The 17844-nt window shown below is 45.6% G+C and overlaps 1 protein-coding gene across 1 annotated transcript in view; it reads right to left on the reverse strand.

The window, feature by feature from the left end:
- The window catches only part of smarcd2 (SWI/SNF related, matrix associated, actin dependent regulator of chromatin, subfamily d, member 2), a 42517-nt gene extending 24936 nt beyond the window's left edge, over positions 1 to 17581 (reverse strand). The window contains exons 1-5 of the mRNA XM_033035349.1: positions 17016 to 17581; positions 8149 to 8336; positions 5409 to 5451; positions 2987 to 3109; positions 946 to 1065 (exon numbers count right to left, since the gene is read on the reverse strand). Of these exons, the coding sequence (XP_032891240.1) occupies positions 946 to 1065; positions 2987 to 3109; positions 5409 to 5451; positions 8149 to 8336; positions 17016 to 17186 (645 nt within the window). The 5' untranslated portion in view covers positions 17187 to 17581. The remainder of the gene's footprint in view (positions 1 to 945; positions 1066 to 2986; positions 3110 to 5408; positions 5452 to 8148; positions 8337 to 17015) is intronic.
- Between the last annotated feature and the right edge of the window lie 263 nt (positions 17582 to 17844).

The following is a 17844-nucleotide window of genomic DNA, read 5'->3' on the forward strand; positions in this document are numbered from 1 at the left end:
ACCAAAATCAAGGGGTCATAGATTTAAAGTAATTGGTTGAAGCATTGGGGGAGATATGAGGAATAATCTTTTCACCCAGAGGGTGGATGGGATGTGAAACTCACTGCCAGGCAAGGTGGGAGAGGCACAACATCTCATCAGATTTAAGCAGTACCTGGAAGTGTATTTGAGAGCCGTGACCTGCTGAACTTTGACCCCATGCTTGAAGGTGGAAGGAAACTGCATAGTTCTATTGTTTGAACAGCATAAAAATCTCTGGGCCCATCTCATTATTTAGCAATCATTATCTCACCAACTTTAACAATCCCTGATCATAAATTGTCAATGATCTGTCATGTTCTCTCTACAAATCTGAAGGCTTCCTCCTGCCAGGCTGTGACACATGAACTTTAGTGAATTCGCCAGATATAATTACATTTATAGATACAGCATGGAAACAGGCCCTTTCGACCCATTGAGTCCACACAGACCATCCGTTAACGTTACTTTAGTGTTATCCCAGTTTCTCAACCACTCCCTGTATATTAGGGTCAATTTTACAGAGGCCAATTGACCTATAACCCAGCACGTCTTTGGGATGGGGGAGGAAACCGGAGCACCTGAAGTGGTCATGAGAACGTAAAAACCACAGACAGCAGCTGATGTCATGGTCGAACTTAGGTCTCTGGTGCAGCAAGATAGCAGGTCTATTATCTGCGCCACTGTACTACTTAAATGATGTTTAAAAAAAAATAAAAATTAATGCCTATATATAAAAAAGAGTACTGTAGTACAATTCTCTTGATTAGCTCTTCTCGGGCAATCATTCAAAAAAGTACTGCCTCCTGGTAATTATTGAAAGCAAGTTGATTTTCCATCTTAACATTGCATTTGCCTTTGTCGAAGATGAGACGATTAGTGAATATAACGGTGCACCGGGTACAGAGAGCTTCAAATACAACTTACGTCATCGAGCAGCTTTCCTTCGACCCGAAGCTCCCACGACGCCACTGTCTCTCCCTCCTCACCCTCCGCCTTGGCCGGGGTGAAAGTATTTGAGATGTAGATCCTCAGTTTGCGTTTTTGCTGAAATGAAGAAAGTAATGAGAGGTTCACAAGCTCTCCAAACATGGACACCTGTGAATCCTTGCCCAGACACCTGTATGAAGTCATAGAGTGATGCAGCATGCAAACTGGCCCTTCGGCCTAACTTTCCCACACCGGCCAACATGTCCCAGCTGCACTAGTCCCACCTGCCCGCGTTTGGCCCATATCCCTCCAAACCTGTCCTATCCATCCACAGTCTTTGAGGAATTCATACATTTTCCGTCAATTTTCTCCATTTGCGGCCTACTGCTTAACTCTTCAAGGCAAAGACCGAAAGAGATCAATTACACTAAAAAGCTGAAAAATCTTCAAGAACCCCATACAATCTGAGCAAATCAGAGTCTTCTAGTCAGACGACAATGACAGGCCAATTTAAAAGCATGGTGACCTATTTAGTTTAGTTTAGAGAAACAGGCCCTTTGGCCCACCGAGTCCGCACCAACCAGCGATCCCCGCACACATTAACACTATCCTACACACACGAGGGACAATTTGCACATACACCAAGTCAATCAACCTACAAAAGCACGTCTTTGGAGTGTGGGAGGAAACCGAAGATCTCAGAGTAAACCCACACAGGTCACGTGGAGAACGTTCAAACTCCGTACAGACAGCAACCGTGGTCCGGATCGAACCCGGTTCTCTGACACTGCAAGCGCTGTAAGGCAGCAACTCTACCGCTGCGCCACCATGCCGCCCTTTATATCTTCCTTTAACAAAAGTGATCTGATGACACTGTACATTCAGATCCTATAAGAAATCATACCTTTGATTTTCCATTTGCAAACTCAGAACAGAATCAGAATGTTATTTGCAACCTGAATTTTAATTTGAATGAAACATTTAATTCTTATGCCCCTGACAATATTCAACAAGGCTGGCCATTTGTTGCAAGGCAATGGGATGTTTTTGGTCAATGAGTCCTTGAGGATGCCTTGACCAGTTTGTGATTGTCTCATGACTCTTTATCCTCCACTCAAGTAGTAACAATGTACCTAATCCACTCAGTAGGTCCACAGCCCTAACCACCTAAAGCACGGAGGCAACCATGAAACCAGACCTCCGTAGTGACCAGATACAAATTGGAAAGGAATCTGGTCTCAGACTTATAACCCCCTCACATTCACCTCTAACACTTGTCTGCCACAATGGAAGGATGTACTGTGCCCCCCATAATGCTTGGGACAAAGACCCATCATTTATTGATTTGCCTCTGTACTCTACAATTTGAGATTTGTAATAGAAAAAGATCACGTGATTAAAGTGCACATTGTCAGATTTTAATAAAGGCCAATTTTATACATTTTGGTTTCACCATGTCAAAATTACAGCAATGTTTATACAAAGGTGATGGAAAGACTGGAGGAAAGACTAGGTGCTGAGAGCACTCTTATACCTGCATTAAGGAGGCAATTAAACACACCTGAGCAATTACAAACACCTGTGAAGTCCCAAACATTATGGTGCCCTGAAATGGGGGGGACTATGTATAAACTGGAATTTCTACATGGTGAAACCAAAATGTATAAAAATACCCTTTAATAAAATCTGACAATGTGCACTTTAACCACATGTGATTTTTTTTTAATTACAAATCTCAACTTGTGGAGTACAGAGGCAAATAAATAAATGATGGGTCTTTGCCCCAAACATTATGGAGGGCACTGAATTTACTGGAATGCGTTCCATCCAGCGGAAAGTTTAAACGTTAAATAACTAAAAAAAAGATAGTGGTGTTTGTTTTGCAGCCTGTTTCACTGAACACTACTGATGTCTGAGGCACATTGCCAAAGAAGAATGGATATTTAAAAGTGAGAATTATGTTTTAGCGAATACTGAATAACAGTGGCTTAAATCACCGACACCCAACACTCATTAATTGCATTTCCGAGAGCTGTACCATTAAGGGTTTCTTCATGGACTCTTGAATCTCCAGCCGTTTCCTCATAATAGTTTGATCCAGTTTGCGCTCGAAGGCCAAGAGATCCATGTATGCCTGGGATTCAGGAACGAGCTCTCTGATCTGAAAATTAAAAAGGCAACAAAACATCAGCTCTGGGCTTAATCTGGACATCGCAGTGGTGCAGGTGGTAGAGCTGCTGCCTCACAGCTCAAGAGACACGGGTTCTATCCTGATCCTGAGTTTGCACGTTCTCTGTGACCGTGCAGGTTTCCTCCGGGAGCTCCGGTTTCCTCCCACATCCCAAAGACGTGCGGTTTTGTAGATTTTTTGGCCTCTGTAAAAATTGCCCCGCATGTGTAGGGATTGGATGGGAAAGTGGGATTGCTGGTGTGAACAGGCCAAAGTTAGTGTGGACTCAGTGGGCCTTTTCCATGATGGTTGTCTAAAAACTAAGATAGAAGGAAATCCACTACAGTTACCTTCCTTTTTGTTTTATTATCTAGGAGGCATTTGGTTTACTGTGGCCATACAAGGTTACACTGTCACTTCTAGTTTCAGCAAGATGCAAAACTTAAATCATAATCATTTTCCACAACATTCACTTGATATTTTATGAACACTTCATGCTGAATTTGCTACATTCCTTCCAAGCCTCACACCAAAGAAAATATGGGGATTTTCTCTAAAAACCAAAGGATTACATCCACAATTGTTTTTAAGATGCCCATTTTGGATTGCTGATTACAAACACGCAGGGAGTCATGAATTTAAACAGGGCAATAGTTAGACTACATCATGGTGCCCCATGTTGAATAGACATTAAAGTCACCATGCAATGCAGATTCACCAGAAATTTGAGATTTAAACCTAATCATAAGGACAGTCCTGTGTGACTGGAGATTCAAACAGATAAGAAGAAGAGTAGATTTATTAAAGGGCTATTAATATTCCAAAAGTTTTTTTGGAAGGGTGAATACCGAATGATTATTTTCTTTTTGTAACAAAAATATATTACAGTAAAGGGGCTACGTTAATTTCACAAGAAAGGACACAATTTATAAAAAGTTAACTGGGCACATAAATATCTTCATTAGGAAGTTAGTTCCACAATCATTGTGGGACTTTTTTGTTTAAACATAATTTTCATGAAGAAAATGTGCATAACTAAGAAACACATTCCCTCATACGGAATTAATTTCTCAAAATTTAAAATAAAATTAAAACGTAGAAAAAACTACCTTTCAGGGTCCCTACCTGGTCGGAGAGGCAGCTTTTCTCCGGGCTGCAGCTTCGACCCGTCCTCGCGGCCTACCAGCGGGCCTGGAGCGGCGTTTCCCGTCGGGGACCGCCCAGAACCTCGGCTTCGGCGGCGGCACAGCGCTGGAGCGCTATCGCGGAGCGGGCGATGCCTTGCCCGGGTCGCCGCGCTGGAGCTCCGGTGAGCTGAAGAACCACCAGGGTAAACATCGCGGAGCTGCGGGACTGTGGAGCGGCCAGCTGCGGGCGGCAGCGCTGAACTTTACACTGGGAGCCTGGGATCTCTAGATGACTCCAGTTGTGGAGTCCTGGACATCGGGCCGCCCGTAGCTGCAACTGCGGAGGGCTTGGGGAGGCCCTGACCACGGGGAACAGTGGAGGAAGAGACTGACTTTGGTGCCTTCCCACACAATGGGGAAACTTTGATTCTGCTGTGTGGGGATGTTTTATGTTAAATTCTATAGTGTGTTGTGTCCTTTATTTTTATTTTTATTGTATGGCTGTATGGGAATTTCATTTCACTGTGCCATCTGGCACATGTGACAATTAAATCTATCTTGAATCTTGAATCCAACCGGCGAGGCCTTGTTGGCTTCGGAAGCTGCGGCCTCCAGTACGGAAGCGGTCGTTCCAGGGTTCCCAAGCCGCTGGGAGGACTCTCCCGACGCCGGAGCAACATCACCCGGCGAGAACGGCCTGGAACATCGGGCCTCCGTAGAGGCAACTGTGGATGCCTCAATAGGCCCGACTATGGGTGAACTGGGGTTGGGGACTGGACTTTGTGCCTTCCCTCATAATGGAAACCACTGTGGGGGGATGTTCTTTGTGTTTAAGACTCTTATTGGTGTTATGTCTGTATTCTTTTTTTTGTGTGCTGCAAAATGGCAAAAAGCATTTCACTTCACTACACCTGGGTGTATGTGAATGTGACTAATAAAATACCTTTGATACCTTTGATCCCTGGTTCTGGAAGAATTATTGATAAGCATTTGGCATTGAAATAATTTGTACACCTGGAATATATTCTTGCAGTGAGATCAGTTGGTCAGTTGCTAAGCTGCTGATTGAGGCACGCAGAACATTCTTCTGGTGAAACACTTTACACTCCAGGCAATAATTAAGAAGTAAATCTAAAAAAAACCCAGCAATATCAAACACTTGCCCTTTGTGGTAGAATTTTGTCAGCCATCTTCCGTCTCTTCACACTGCAGGTAAAGAAAGGACATTGTTAGATGGCAATTCGAATTGAAGATTAACTGCATGCTCTTTAAACATCAACGGAACATATCTACACATGTAGGTTATAAATTACTCTGAGGCCTTTCAAAATCTATTAGCACAAACGTTTGTGTGCACATAAATAATGAATTTAGCTTAGGGACCTGGTGTTCGTGCTTACTATTATGATCAGTTGTGATCCCCCCCCCCCCCTTCCCCCCTCCCCTCCCCCTCCCCCATTTAGCTCAGGCCCTCACGTTCTGGCAACATAAATCCAGCTTGACAACATCTTTCCTATAACACGGTGCCCAAAACTGAACATAATGCTCAAAATGTGGGCTCACCTGTGTAATTTGTTCCCAACCCCCATCCACCTTTTAGTCCCTCAAAAATTCTGAAAGTTGTCTGAAACAACAGTTTTAATGATAATTTCAATTTTCTTAGGCAGAGTTGTGGGGAGTTTTGTTGAAAATTGACTGGGAAGGGGAGAAGACCATGAGCAATTTTGAAACCCAGAGGGTCAGAATACTATGATGTACGTTCATGCAGGCTCAATTTCATGAAATGTGAAAACTGAGACAAACATTGCTATTCACTACAATTTATAAAATATAATGCAGGCAATTTAATTTAGTTTAGAGATACAGAATGGAAACAGGCCTTTTGGCCCACATTAACCATCGATCATCTGTTCACACAAGTTTAGTTTAGTTTAGAGATACAGCTTGGAAACAGGCCCTTCGGCCCACCGGGTCTGCACTGACCAGCGATCCGCGTACACTAGCTATCTACACACTAGGAACACTTTACAATTTCTACCAAAGCCAATTAACCTAGAAACATGCAGGAAGGAACTGCAGATGCTGGTTTACACTAAAGATAGATACAAATGCTGGTTTACACTAAAGATAGATACAAATGCTGGTTTAACTCCTTCCTCGACCTGAAACATCTATTCCTTCTCTTCAGAGATGCTGCCTATACCGCTGAGTTACTCCAGCATTTTGTGTCTAACCTGCACATCTTTGGAGTTCTGTGTTGTCCAATCTTTTGCATTCACTCCTTACACACTAAGGGCAATTTTACAGAGGACAATTAAACCCGGATGTCTTTGGGATGTGGGAACACTCGGCGGAAACCAATTTGGTCACAGGGAGAACGTGCAGACTCCACACAGACATCACCAGAGGTCAGGATCGCACGCAGGTCTCTGGCGTGACGGTGATTCTAAAGGTGATTGTTAATTGCTAGTTACTCTGACAAAACTGGAATATTAACCTGGTGATGTCTGTGTGGAGTCAGCACAGTTTAGGACACTATCTTTGCTGAAAAACGCCACGTTTAATTCATCTCCGTCTAAATATCGCCTTCAAACCTGCAGGGTTGGCTCACCAAGGGCAAAGGTACAGGGAGCATCATTGCCAGATCTGCTACTGCTCAATGTAATAATTGCAGAGATTGGCAGAATCCCGAGATTGGGAAGGGGAGGGAGGAAAGAGGGGCGAGGAGAAAACATGGTGCCAACAACAGTTCTAGTAGTCCTGGTCCTTTAGATTATTAAACTGCCAGAGCTTTGTATGGCTTTGTAACAACAAGGGAAAAAAGCCAGTGCACATATGGTGAGTATCCTAATTATGGTTCAGGAAAGATTGTTTCTTCTTTCTTCCTGTGGCCACTAATTAACAAATAAAGGAAGTATCATCACTGCTGACAACTCACTGTTAGCACGCATTGTACCTGTAGTTTACTTTAGAGATACCAGCAATCGTCGGCCCACCGAGTCCGCGCCGACCAGCAATCGTCACACACTTACACTATCCTGCACACACTAGGGACAGCTTACAATTATACTGAAGCCAATTAACCCACAAACCTGTATGTCTTTCACGTGTGGGAGGAAACCGAAGATCCCGGAGAAAACCCACGCGGTCATGGGGAGAACATACAAACTCCGTACAGACAGCACCCGTAGTCATTGAACCCGGGTCTCAGGCACTGCAAGGTGTAACTGTACTGCTGCACCATCATACCAGTATCAGCAAAACTCCATTACCAATGCCAAGGCATGGGTCATTAAGCCCAAGGTCATATATGTGCCGCGGGCAGAGATAAACTCGGCAAATGTAGCAGCTCACGCAAATTTCCCTCCTGCAAATTCTCACACACACACACAAGCACACAAAATGAAATCAGTGCAACCTGCTCTTAGATTAACTTGGGCAAATGAGACATGGAGTTCCTTGTCTTGACCACATTATTATTAACTTTGTCTCCTCCCTGTGCAGGCATTGACGCTACCCGTGGGCAGAGTCTCCAGGGTTTCGATCGATCTCCCAGTTGGCCATGTATAGATACTTGATAAGCGAATGCAAGTCTTGACATTATATATCACAGCAGGCTGCACAGCACCGGTGGGCTTGGTGCCACACATGTATATCTTGCAAGGATTGCTGGCCTCCAGTCAGGAACACACACCATTGCCAGTACTCTCCTCCCTCACTTGGAGATGCTGAGGCCAATTGTAGCAGCCAATTCGGAGATCAGGGGGAGCTTAGGCAGAGACGTGGCAACGAAGCTCAAACCTTCCTGGAATGTGTGATTCATCCTAGGAAACTTGGCTGCCGTCTCTGCAGGGACTGAATGAGCGTTTAGTGGTTCGGTACGCGGGGACGCGCAGAACTTACCGTCTCGCTCGGTTCTGCATCATCTGAGGGGGCTGCTGCTGAGTGAGCATGCGCTTGCGAAACGGGTCCATCATCGGTTGTGGAATACCTGGTCTCATGGCCGAGCTCCCCATGAAGGACGGCCCAGCGGGCATGCCCATCTGCATCCCCGACATTCCCATCCGAGATCCCGGCACCATTCCCGGGCGCTGGGGATAAGAAGAGGAATAAGAAAAAATGTAGAGCGTTGGCAAAAATAACATGCACACATTCCAGTTGATAACCTGCTTATCGATGTGCCAGGTAAAAGTGAAAGCGCAAGGTCTTTCTGTCCACAGCCTTCCCATTATGTCAGGTAATCACACCGCTGTCAGATCCCATCATTAACAAAGCCAAGAAATAGCAGCCTATTGGACACAGCCCAGACCATCACACAAACCAACCTCCCTTCCATTGACTCCATCTACACTTCACGCTACCTCGGCAAGGTCAGCAGCATCATCAATAGACATAACCAGTCTCACCCTGGACATTGCCTCTTATTCCCTCTCCCACTTTTTCTCACAGAGAGTTGTGAGTAAGGAATTCTCTGCCTCAGAGGGCAGTGGAGGCCGGTTCTCTGGATACTTTCAAGGGAGAGCTAGATAGGGCTCTTAAAGACAGCGGAGTCAGGGGATATGGAGAGAAGGCAGGCCAGATTCAGCGACAGCTCCTTCCCAGTTGTTATTAGGCAACTGGACCATCCGACCAACAGCTAGAAAGTAGTCATGGCCTACCATCTACCTCATTGAAGGCCTTCAAACTATTTTAACTGCACTTTATCTTGCACTAAAGATGATCCCCATTATCCTGCATCTGTACACTGTGGACAGCTTGATTGTAATCATGCATAGCCTTTTCACTGACTGGATAGCACGCAGCAAAAACGCGTTTCACTGTACCTTGGTACAGGAGAGAATAATAAACTAAACTAACTAATCCATGAGAGTACAAATGGGTAGTCTTCAATAAGGGTATACATTGAATCTTTTTATGAAGGTCCTTTTTTACATTCTCTAGGTTTTAGTTCAAAGCCACCCACTATCACAGGTCCACATTACAGAAATTGTGAGTTATGTTTAACACCAGGTCTCTTGTGCCTTGAAAATGAAGACCTGGAACATCTTTATGCTTACGTCAGCATTGGACGGATCTTCTAGATCTCACACAGATCCTGTTAATCTGAGTCTCGCTCAGTCCCAGTACTTCTCCAATGCGGTATCCAACCACAATCTCCAGTTCCGGTCGTGGAGCCAACATCTTGAGTCACTGGGCTGGTGTTCACACGCTGTGAGGCAGACAGTAAAATCCTGTTCTCACTATCCAAGATTTTTTCCACGGTGATGCTTGCACAAAATGGAGGGAGGAAGCCATTAGACCCACATTAGGCCAGCTCCCATCTTCCCATTTCCATCCCTGCAGACGATTCTCTCTCACGGCCATCGTGGCATTTCCTCGTGATTCACCTACTACCGACCCACACTGGGGGTAATTCACTGCCACAATGAACTTAGCATCCAGGTTTCTGGGATGAATGAATTAATGAAACTTTATTGTCACTCGTACCTAGCTGGGTAGTGAAATGCTTTGTTTTGCATACAGCCTCGTCAGTATACAAGCGTCGCCACGTGTTGACGCCGACAAGGATGTCTGAATAAACCAGGTTTGTGGGATGTGGCCACAGGGGGAAAAGACACCAACTACACAGAGATGAGCCATCAATAATGTATGTAAGCACTGCTGAAGGCATCTATCTCCCCACCACTCTCACAATTCAAATGGAGTATCTCAACCCTCTTGACTTTTCATGGAGTTTTGTATCTACAATTCAACTGATATACAACCTGATCCATACTCCTCACTTCACATAGAACAGTACAGCAAAAGAACATGCCCTTCGTCCCACAATTTCTGTGCCGAACATGATGCCAAAATAAATTAATCTCATCTGCCTTCACATGATCCATGGCCCTCCATTCCCTTCACATCCATGTGCCGATAAAAAAAAGCCCCTTAAATGGAAGTTGCTCAATGGCACCATAATTTTGCTATAATGTATTCAACATGTTCTTAATAATAGGCCCTACATCTCTATTCAGTCATTTATTTTCTGACTCATGAATTCTGAGCTGCTGGCTCTTCAGAAATATAGGCATGTAGGAACAAAAACAAAAAAAAAAATCATGAAATTAAAAGGACCACTTAGCCTTATTTCAGCAGCTAAGTCAATAATAGGGGACAGAATAGCAAAGTGCTTTGAATAACACAAGTTGTGGGAATAATACGTATCAATTTCAAAACCGTAAAGAATTCATTTAAAAAAAGACGAATTAAGTAGAATGCACGATTTTCAGAGGACAAATAATATAAGACTAATGCCAAAAAATAGCATATAGAATCTTAGTACAGCACACATACACAGCGAGAAGTGGTGCACAGGAACTCTGTGTCCTATAATTCAGTTCTAAGTCCTGACTCTATAATCTACCTCCATCCTAAATCATTTAGCCCTTTAATTCATCTCTCCTGTCATCTCCTCTCCCTATAATTCACTTGTCCTATCACTCTTGTATTTCTGCTTTTATGAACGATACAACATGGAAACAGGCATTTCAGCCCACGCCGAAAATTGATCACCCATTCACACCAGTTCTACATTATCCCACTTTCTCATGCATACCCTGGGGGCCAATATATAGAGACCAGTTAACATACAAATCTGCCAGTCTTTGGGATGTGGGTGGAAACCGGAGCACCTGGAGGAAATCCTATCAACAACTAGAGAGCGCGCCTGCACCACCCTCTACCTTACTGGAGACCCTCGGAATATCTTTAATTGGACTTTACTGGACTTTATTTTACACTAAACGGTATTCCCTTTATCCTGTACCTGTACACAGTGGATGGCTTGATTGTAATCATGTATAGTCTTTCCGCTGACTGGATAGCACGCAACCACATACCACACCTGGAGTATTATGTGCAGTTTTGGTCCCCTAATTTGAAGAAGGACATTCTTGCCATTGAGGGAGTGCAGCGTAGGTTTACAAGGTTAATTCCCGGGATGGCGGGACTGTCATATGCTGAAAGAATGGAGCGGCTGGGCTTGTACACACTGGAGTTTAGAAGGATGAGAAGTAATCTTATTGAAACATATCAGATTATTAAGAGTTTGAACACGCTAGAGGCAGGAAACATGTTCCTGATGTTGGGGGAGTCCAGAACCAGCGACTACAGTTTACGAATAAGCGGTAAGCCATTTAGAACGGAAATGAGGAAACACTTTTTCTCACAGAGAGTTTTGAGTCTGTGGAATTCTCTGCTGCAGAGGGCGGTGGAAGGCGGTTCTCTGGATACTTTCAAGAGAGAGCTAGATAGGGCTCTTAAAAATAGCAAAGTCAGGGGATATGGGGAGAAGGCAGGATCGGGGTACTGATTGGGGATGATCAGCCGCGATCACATTGAATGGTGGTGCTGGCTCGAAGGGCCGAATGGCCTACTCCTGCACCTATTGTCTATTGTAACAAGTCTTTTCACTGTATCTCGGTACACATGACAATAAAATTAACTAAATAGAGAGGAGGCATGGAGCGATGATACAGCCTTGTTTTGGACTTAGCCCAGTGCATCACATGCACATCACTTCCCATCGTTGAGAGCATCTAATTGAGTCGCCATCTCGGGAGGGTTTTGCAGGGATACCACCTGCTCTGGAGGTTTTGTTTTGCTTCTTAATTGAGATATTGTCTTTCTGACCTCTTGCTGGTCAAAGTGGCAGCAAAGTGGAACCAAAGAGACTGCTGCAGATGGAGTTAAGTGTGCTCAAATCATGGGACAGAATTGTGGTTGAGGTGGTCTTTGTTCCTTCCAGTCGACATTAACTCTCTCTCTTTCCTTTATAGGGTCATTTCTGTTCTTGGAGTTCCGTAAGGTCGGACCATGAATGTTTGTGCACCAAACAGATGTGCAGTGGCGACTTTAATGTGAGGGATAGAAAAGACAAACTGTTTGGCAGAACATGATTGACATGGAAAGAGCTGGAAGGCCAACTCCAACACTAACTTGGGCGGCACGGCAGTAGAGTCGCTACCTTACAGCGCAAGAGACCCATGTTCGATCTGTGCTGTCTGTGCGGAGTTTGTACGATCTCCCCATGACCTTCGTGGGTTTTCTCTGAGAAGCTCCAGTTTCCTCCCACACTCCAAAGACATACAGGTTTAGAGGTTAATTGGCTTGGTATAATTGTAAATTGTCCCTAGTGTGTGTGGGATAGTGTTCGTGTGCGGGAATTGCTGGCCTGCGTGGACCCAGTGGGCCGAAGGGCCAGATTCCACGCTGTATCTCTAAACTAAACTAACAAGAGCCTGAAGACTGGTCATGTTATAACCAACACGTTATTCTGTCATAGGGATTAAAATACCTCACGGTACATTCCCAGTCCATGCAATAGCACCCATTGGATTATATCATTGTCCTGGAGAGGGTCCGCAAAGTTGTTCACATCTGCCATGCCATGATGGGTACCGCTCATTACCCAAACTAGACACAAAAAGCTGGAGTAACTCAGCGGGACAGGCAGCATCTCTGGAGAGAAGGAATGGGTGACATTTCAGGTCGAGGCCCTTCTTCAGACCGAAAAAGGGTCTCGGCCTGAAACGTCACCCATTCGTTCTCTCCAGAAATGTTGCCTGTCCCACTGAGTTACTCCAGCGTTTTGTGCCTAAACTACTCTGTTATCCCCATCAACCTGACCCCTAAATAGTAACAGAAATGTTACAAGGTCAATTTTCTCACAAAGATTGCTCTTCCCCCTCAAACAGTGTGTTAAAGCCCAGACAACAAGAGCTGCAATATCCATCATGATCAGCTAGCAATGTAATACACCATGATCGACTACTCTGAAGAGATCCTTGGCTTCTCTACTGAGAGACACCAGCACCAGCAGTGAGCAAGGGATGTCATGCCTCTCATTGGTGATTGGAGTCTATACTGTAAATGTGCAATATCTTCATTAGATTAAATAAACTGCATTTTTCTATGTTGATGCTGGTTTGATGAGAATGACCGAAAGTTCGAGAAGTAAATTCAATGCAAATGCAAGATGCTCGTGGATTGGAAGGCCGACCATTCCTTGAGGGCAAGGTAACAGCTCCACAGGAACCTGAAAACAGAATCCAGGTCTAAAGATCAGATGGTGGCCAGAAAGAAGCCCAGCAAATCAAAAACACTCTTCACAATGTCAAGGGCATCCATGGGCCAAGCTGCACTATAGAGATGTGTAGATAGTGTACAACTCTGGTCATTTCCGTCTTGGTTTCTGTGCTAAATATTAATGATTTCTAAACTATGCTTTAAACTCCTGCAGATGTTCCTGGCTTTGTAGATTCGGTTCCAGATGTCCTGGCGTATTTCACTTTGGTTAGTGGTATCATCCGTGTATGTAAATGTTTTTAGAACATTTGAAATTGAGAACATTATCCTCCATCTATACTGTTGATGGTGAGGTCATTTTACCAATTATGGTATCTGTTTCATTGCCATTAATTATAGATCACATTTGTCGATTGGATGTATGGAGTAAGGTTGCTTTGTCTCGTATACCATGTTTGGTATGTGGTGGAGTGCAGGCTCATTTGTAAAGCTAAGAAGGTCTTCAGGGAATGGGACTCCAAAAAAAAGTCTAAACCCAAAACGTCATCCATTCCTTCTCTCCAGAGATGCTGCCTGTCCCGCTGAGTTACTCCAGCATTTTGTGTCTATCTATAGTAAAAAGCTTGTCCAGTTCAGACTGCCTCCCTCTATTCCTGATTCCATGCTCCTATATAATTCCCTGCCATCTACAACAGAATACCAACATTGAATATTCCAGTGCTATCCCACACTGCTTGTGCATCTGTCTCTCTTCTCCTGGTCCCCCCGCCTCCCCCACCCACTTTCACGGTTTAATTCTAATCACCCACCTAGTTCCATCTAGAGGAGGAAGAGGAATAGATTGGGTAGATGCACAGTCGGTGAATCGAGGACCAGAGGTTTAAGGTGAAGGGGAAAAGATTTAATAGGAATCTGAGGGTTAACATTTTCACACAAAGGGTGGTGGATCTACGGAACAAGCTGCCAGAGGAAGTAGTTGAGACAGGGACTATCCCAACATTTAAGAAGCAGTTAGACAGGCACATGGATGCGACAGGTTTGGAAGGATATGGTCCAAATGCTGGCAGGTGGGACTAGTGTAGCTGGGACATGTTGGCCAGTGTGGGCAAGTTGGGCAGAAGGGCCTGTTTCCACACTGTATAACTCTATGCCCATCAGTCACACACTACAGCTCCCTGTTCTATCTCCTCCCCCACTGATTCCATCCCCACATCTTCCCTTCCTTATCGAGTTGCATTTATCACCCTCCAGCCCTTGTCTCTATCTCCACCCTCCCCGCCTCGATCTGCGGCATTTGTTTTCTTTTCCTCTTTGGTATCTGTCCTAGAATTTATCAGGATGCAACACAGCTTGATACAGCCAATACACTGCCAAGAAACTGCAGAGAGTTGTGGACACAACCCAATCCATCACGCAAACCATTCTCAACTCCATCACTTCATTTACAGCACAGGCTCCTCTTGGGAAAACAATCAAATTAATCTGGGACTACTTACACCCTAATTATTCCCCTTTCTCATGCCCGTCGGGGAGAAAGGGGAATAATGAAGGCAAAACCTTGAAAACACGTACCGCCAGATTCAAGAACAGCTACTTCCTCTGTGTTATCAGACTCTTCAAAGGTGCTCTCATATCCCAAGGATATATTCCTGATCTCCCAATCTATCCGGTTACAGCCCAGAGTCTGTCCAATCTCTCCCTGTACCTAATACCCCATAACCCAGGCTGCATTCTAGGATACCTTCTCTGCACCCTTTTCAGACTCCACAATCGTCCAGTAATGGGGCGACCAGATCAGCATGCTATTCTTCGACAGGAAAACTCCATACGCCTGTTGAATGGATTCTGTTATCTGCACTTTTTTTTTAGCTGAAACATATTATCCTTTCTGTGTAGGAAGGATCTGCAGATGCTGGTTTAAACCGAAGATAGATAAAAAATGCTGGAGTAACTCAGCGGGACGGGCAGCATCTCTGGGGAGAAGGAATGGATGACGTTTCGGGTCGAGACCCTTCTTCACTGATGCAGTCTGAAGAAGGGTCTCGACCCGAAACATCACCCATTCCTTGTCTCCAGAGATGCTGCCTGTCCTGCTGAGTCACTCCAGCTTTTTGTGTCTATATTATCCTTTCCCTTCTGGCGCCTCCTGTGTGCTTGTGTATAGCTCGATCAAACTCATCAATGGTATAATTTGCCTGAATAGCCTGTAAAAAACAATGCTTTTCACTGCACACACGACAATGATAAACCAATACCAATATGCACATCCACTGTCTTCTGACTCCCCCACCCAACTCCATCTGCCCATCATCTCCCTCCTCACCTGGTTCTTTCTATCACTTGCCAGCCACTGCCTCACCCCTCTCCCCCCCTTCCCAGTTTTTTTCTGGTCATCTCCCCTTGATACTCTCAGTCCTGATGCAGAATCTCAACCCAAAAAATGTTGACTGTCCCTCTGGCTCTCCATCCTCAGCACCACCACCACCCCCCACCCTACCAACCAACTTCCAGCATCTACAATCCATGGTGTCTGTCTCCCTCCAGCATCTAGTCTCTTGTGTCTCCTGCTTCCAACACCTAGTCTCTTGTCCCTCCCTCCAACCAGATTGAATGTCGTCTCTCATGTCTCCCTCCTCCAGCATCTCGTGTCTCTTCCTCCCCCCCCACCCCCAATGTGGTCTATTGTGCAACCCCACTACCCGTATTCCCGGATTCCCACATCTCGTCTCTAGTGACACCCCATTTCCAACCAATGCTCACTTGAGACACCTCACTTCCAACATCTACAGCCTCCTGTGTCCCCCCGCCCGCCGGCTCTACTTTGAGCTCTCCGACGCTGTAATACGAAGCATGTGATGGCGCTCATGTGCTTCCCCTCGGTTAGTCAGGCACCATGTACTGGGGAGGGGTTTGCGTGGAGCTGTTGTGGCCGCAGCGGGCGGGGTCTGTGTGTGTCCCGGGACAGTAATGGGACCGCTCCGGGCTGGGAGTGGGGTTGTTGCGGGCAGGGTGAGTGTGTGCGGGTCCCGTGACAGTGGTGGTGCTCTGGGCTGTTGCGAGGTCTGTGTGTGTGTGTGTGTGTGTGTGTGTGTGTGTGTGTGGGGGGGGGGGTCCCAGGACAGCGGTGCCGCTCTAGGCTGGGAGCCGGGCCGCGGATCGCTGCTCCTGTCAACAAACCCTTTCAGCAGCAACGCGGAAGTAAAGGCAAAGGCGGAAAAGAAACGCGCACATTGCAAACTGCAGCGGGGGCGGCTTGAAGGCCAAGTTCCTGACTTCTCTGCCCGGGGTCCGTCCACAACCCTCCACACTCACCATCGGTCCCCGGCCACAGAAAACACTTTCCCAAAATTAAAAAAAAAACAAGTTTAAGAGCTCTTCCTATTGTCTTACACGTGCCCAGAGCAAATAAACCCTCCCCAAAAAAACACCAAAAAGCAATTAAATGCAAGCTCAAACGTGATGCAAAATTAATTTTGCAACAATTAAAAGCAGATTATGAAATTACAGCAATGATATATCAATTAATTGCATATTTTGACCATTCTGTGTTTTGGGTTAGGTATGATACTGTGGGGGATATTGAGGGAGGGGGGCAGTTTTAAATCGATTTCATGCAATAAAAACAAACGAGATGAAAGGAACCGTAGAGAGAGAGAGAGAGAAGTTGGAAAGTTGCTGAAGTTGCGGTCGATACTCACGGGGTAAGCGCCGCCGGGCCCCACAGCGCGGAAGACTGGAGACTGCTGCTGCAGATTCATGGGCACTCTGCCCCCTTGTCCTGCCGCCGGATTCATGGGGTTCATCCCCAGCGCTACATTCATCGGGCTCCCCGGGTTCATGGGGTATCCGCCGCCTCCTCTTGTCGCCATCTTTTTGCAAAGTACATGTACACAAAAAAAAAACAAAAGCCAATCGCACTCAAGATCTACCAAAAAGTCCCTCAGCTTTCAGCTGTCATTTGGTGCAAATAACTTTTTTTTTTTTTAAAGCCCTCCGGGGCTCAGAATGTGTTTTGCTGCTCCAGGGTCCAGTGTTACAAGGAGGGGAAGGGAAAAAAGCCCACGAATCAGCATTTAGTAACAGGCACAAAGGTGGCAATGTTTAGTGTCATCACTACCCATGAAGCTGCTGCAGAGCAGTAAGCCCCAGTTCTGCTGGCACTGACACATTTTCTCAGCCCAACAAAACGTCTAGAGATAAAGATCAGAGTGTTTTTGCCAGCCTCCCTTGTTTGCGAAGTGCTCCGCCTCCCCCGCCCACTCTCTTGTTGCTCTGGGGCAGATGGGTGGGGATTGCACAAAGGCAGGTTAACAGGCGAACTCTCAGCCTGTGCGCCCTCTGCCTCCAGCCAGGAGTAAGCACCAAGCCGGTCAGCAGATGTCAACGCTGAGCTGATCCCTCAGCACTAACCTCCCCCCCCATCATGTTGCATCAGGTAAAGGCGCTTCGCAGCTGTCAGATCAAGCACGCTGCACTTGTAAACCAGTAAGCCCAACAATATATCTATTTCAGTCATACACTACAGGC

The sequence above is a fragment of the Amblyraja radiata genome, chromosome 16, assembly GCF_010909765.2.
Source record: "Amblyraja radiata isolate CabotCenter1 chromosome 16, sAmbRad1.1.pri, whole genome shotgun sequence".
Classification (NCBI taxonomy): domain Eukaryota; kingdom Metazoa; phylum Chordata; class Chondrichthyes; order Rajiformes; family Rajidae; genus Amblyraja; species Amblyraja radiata.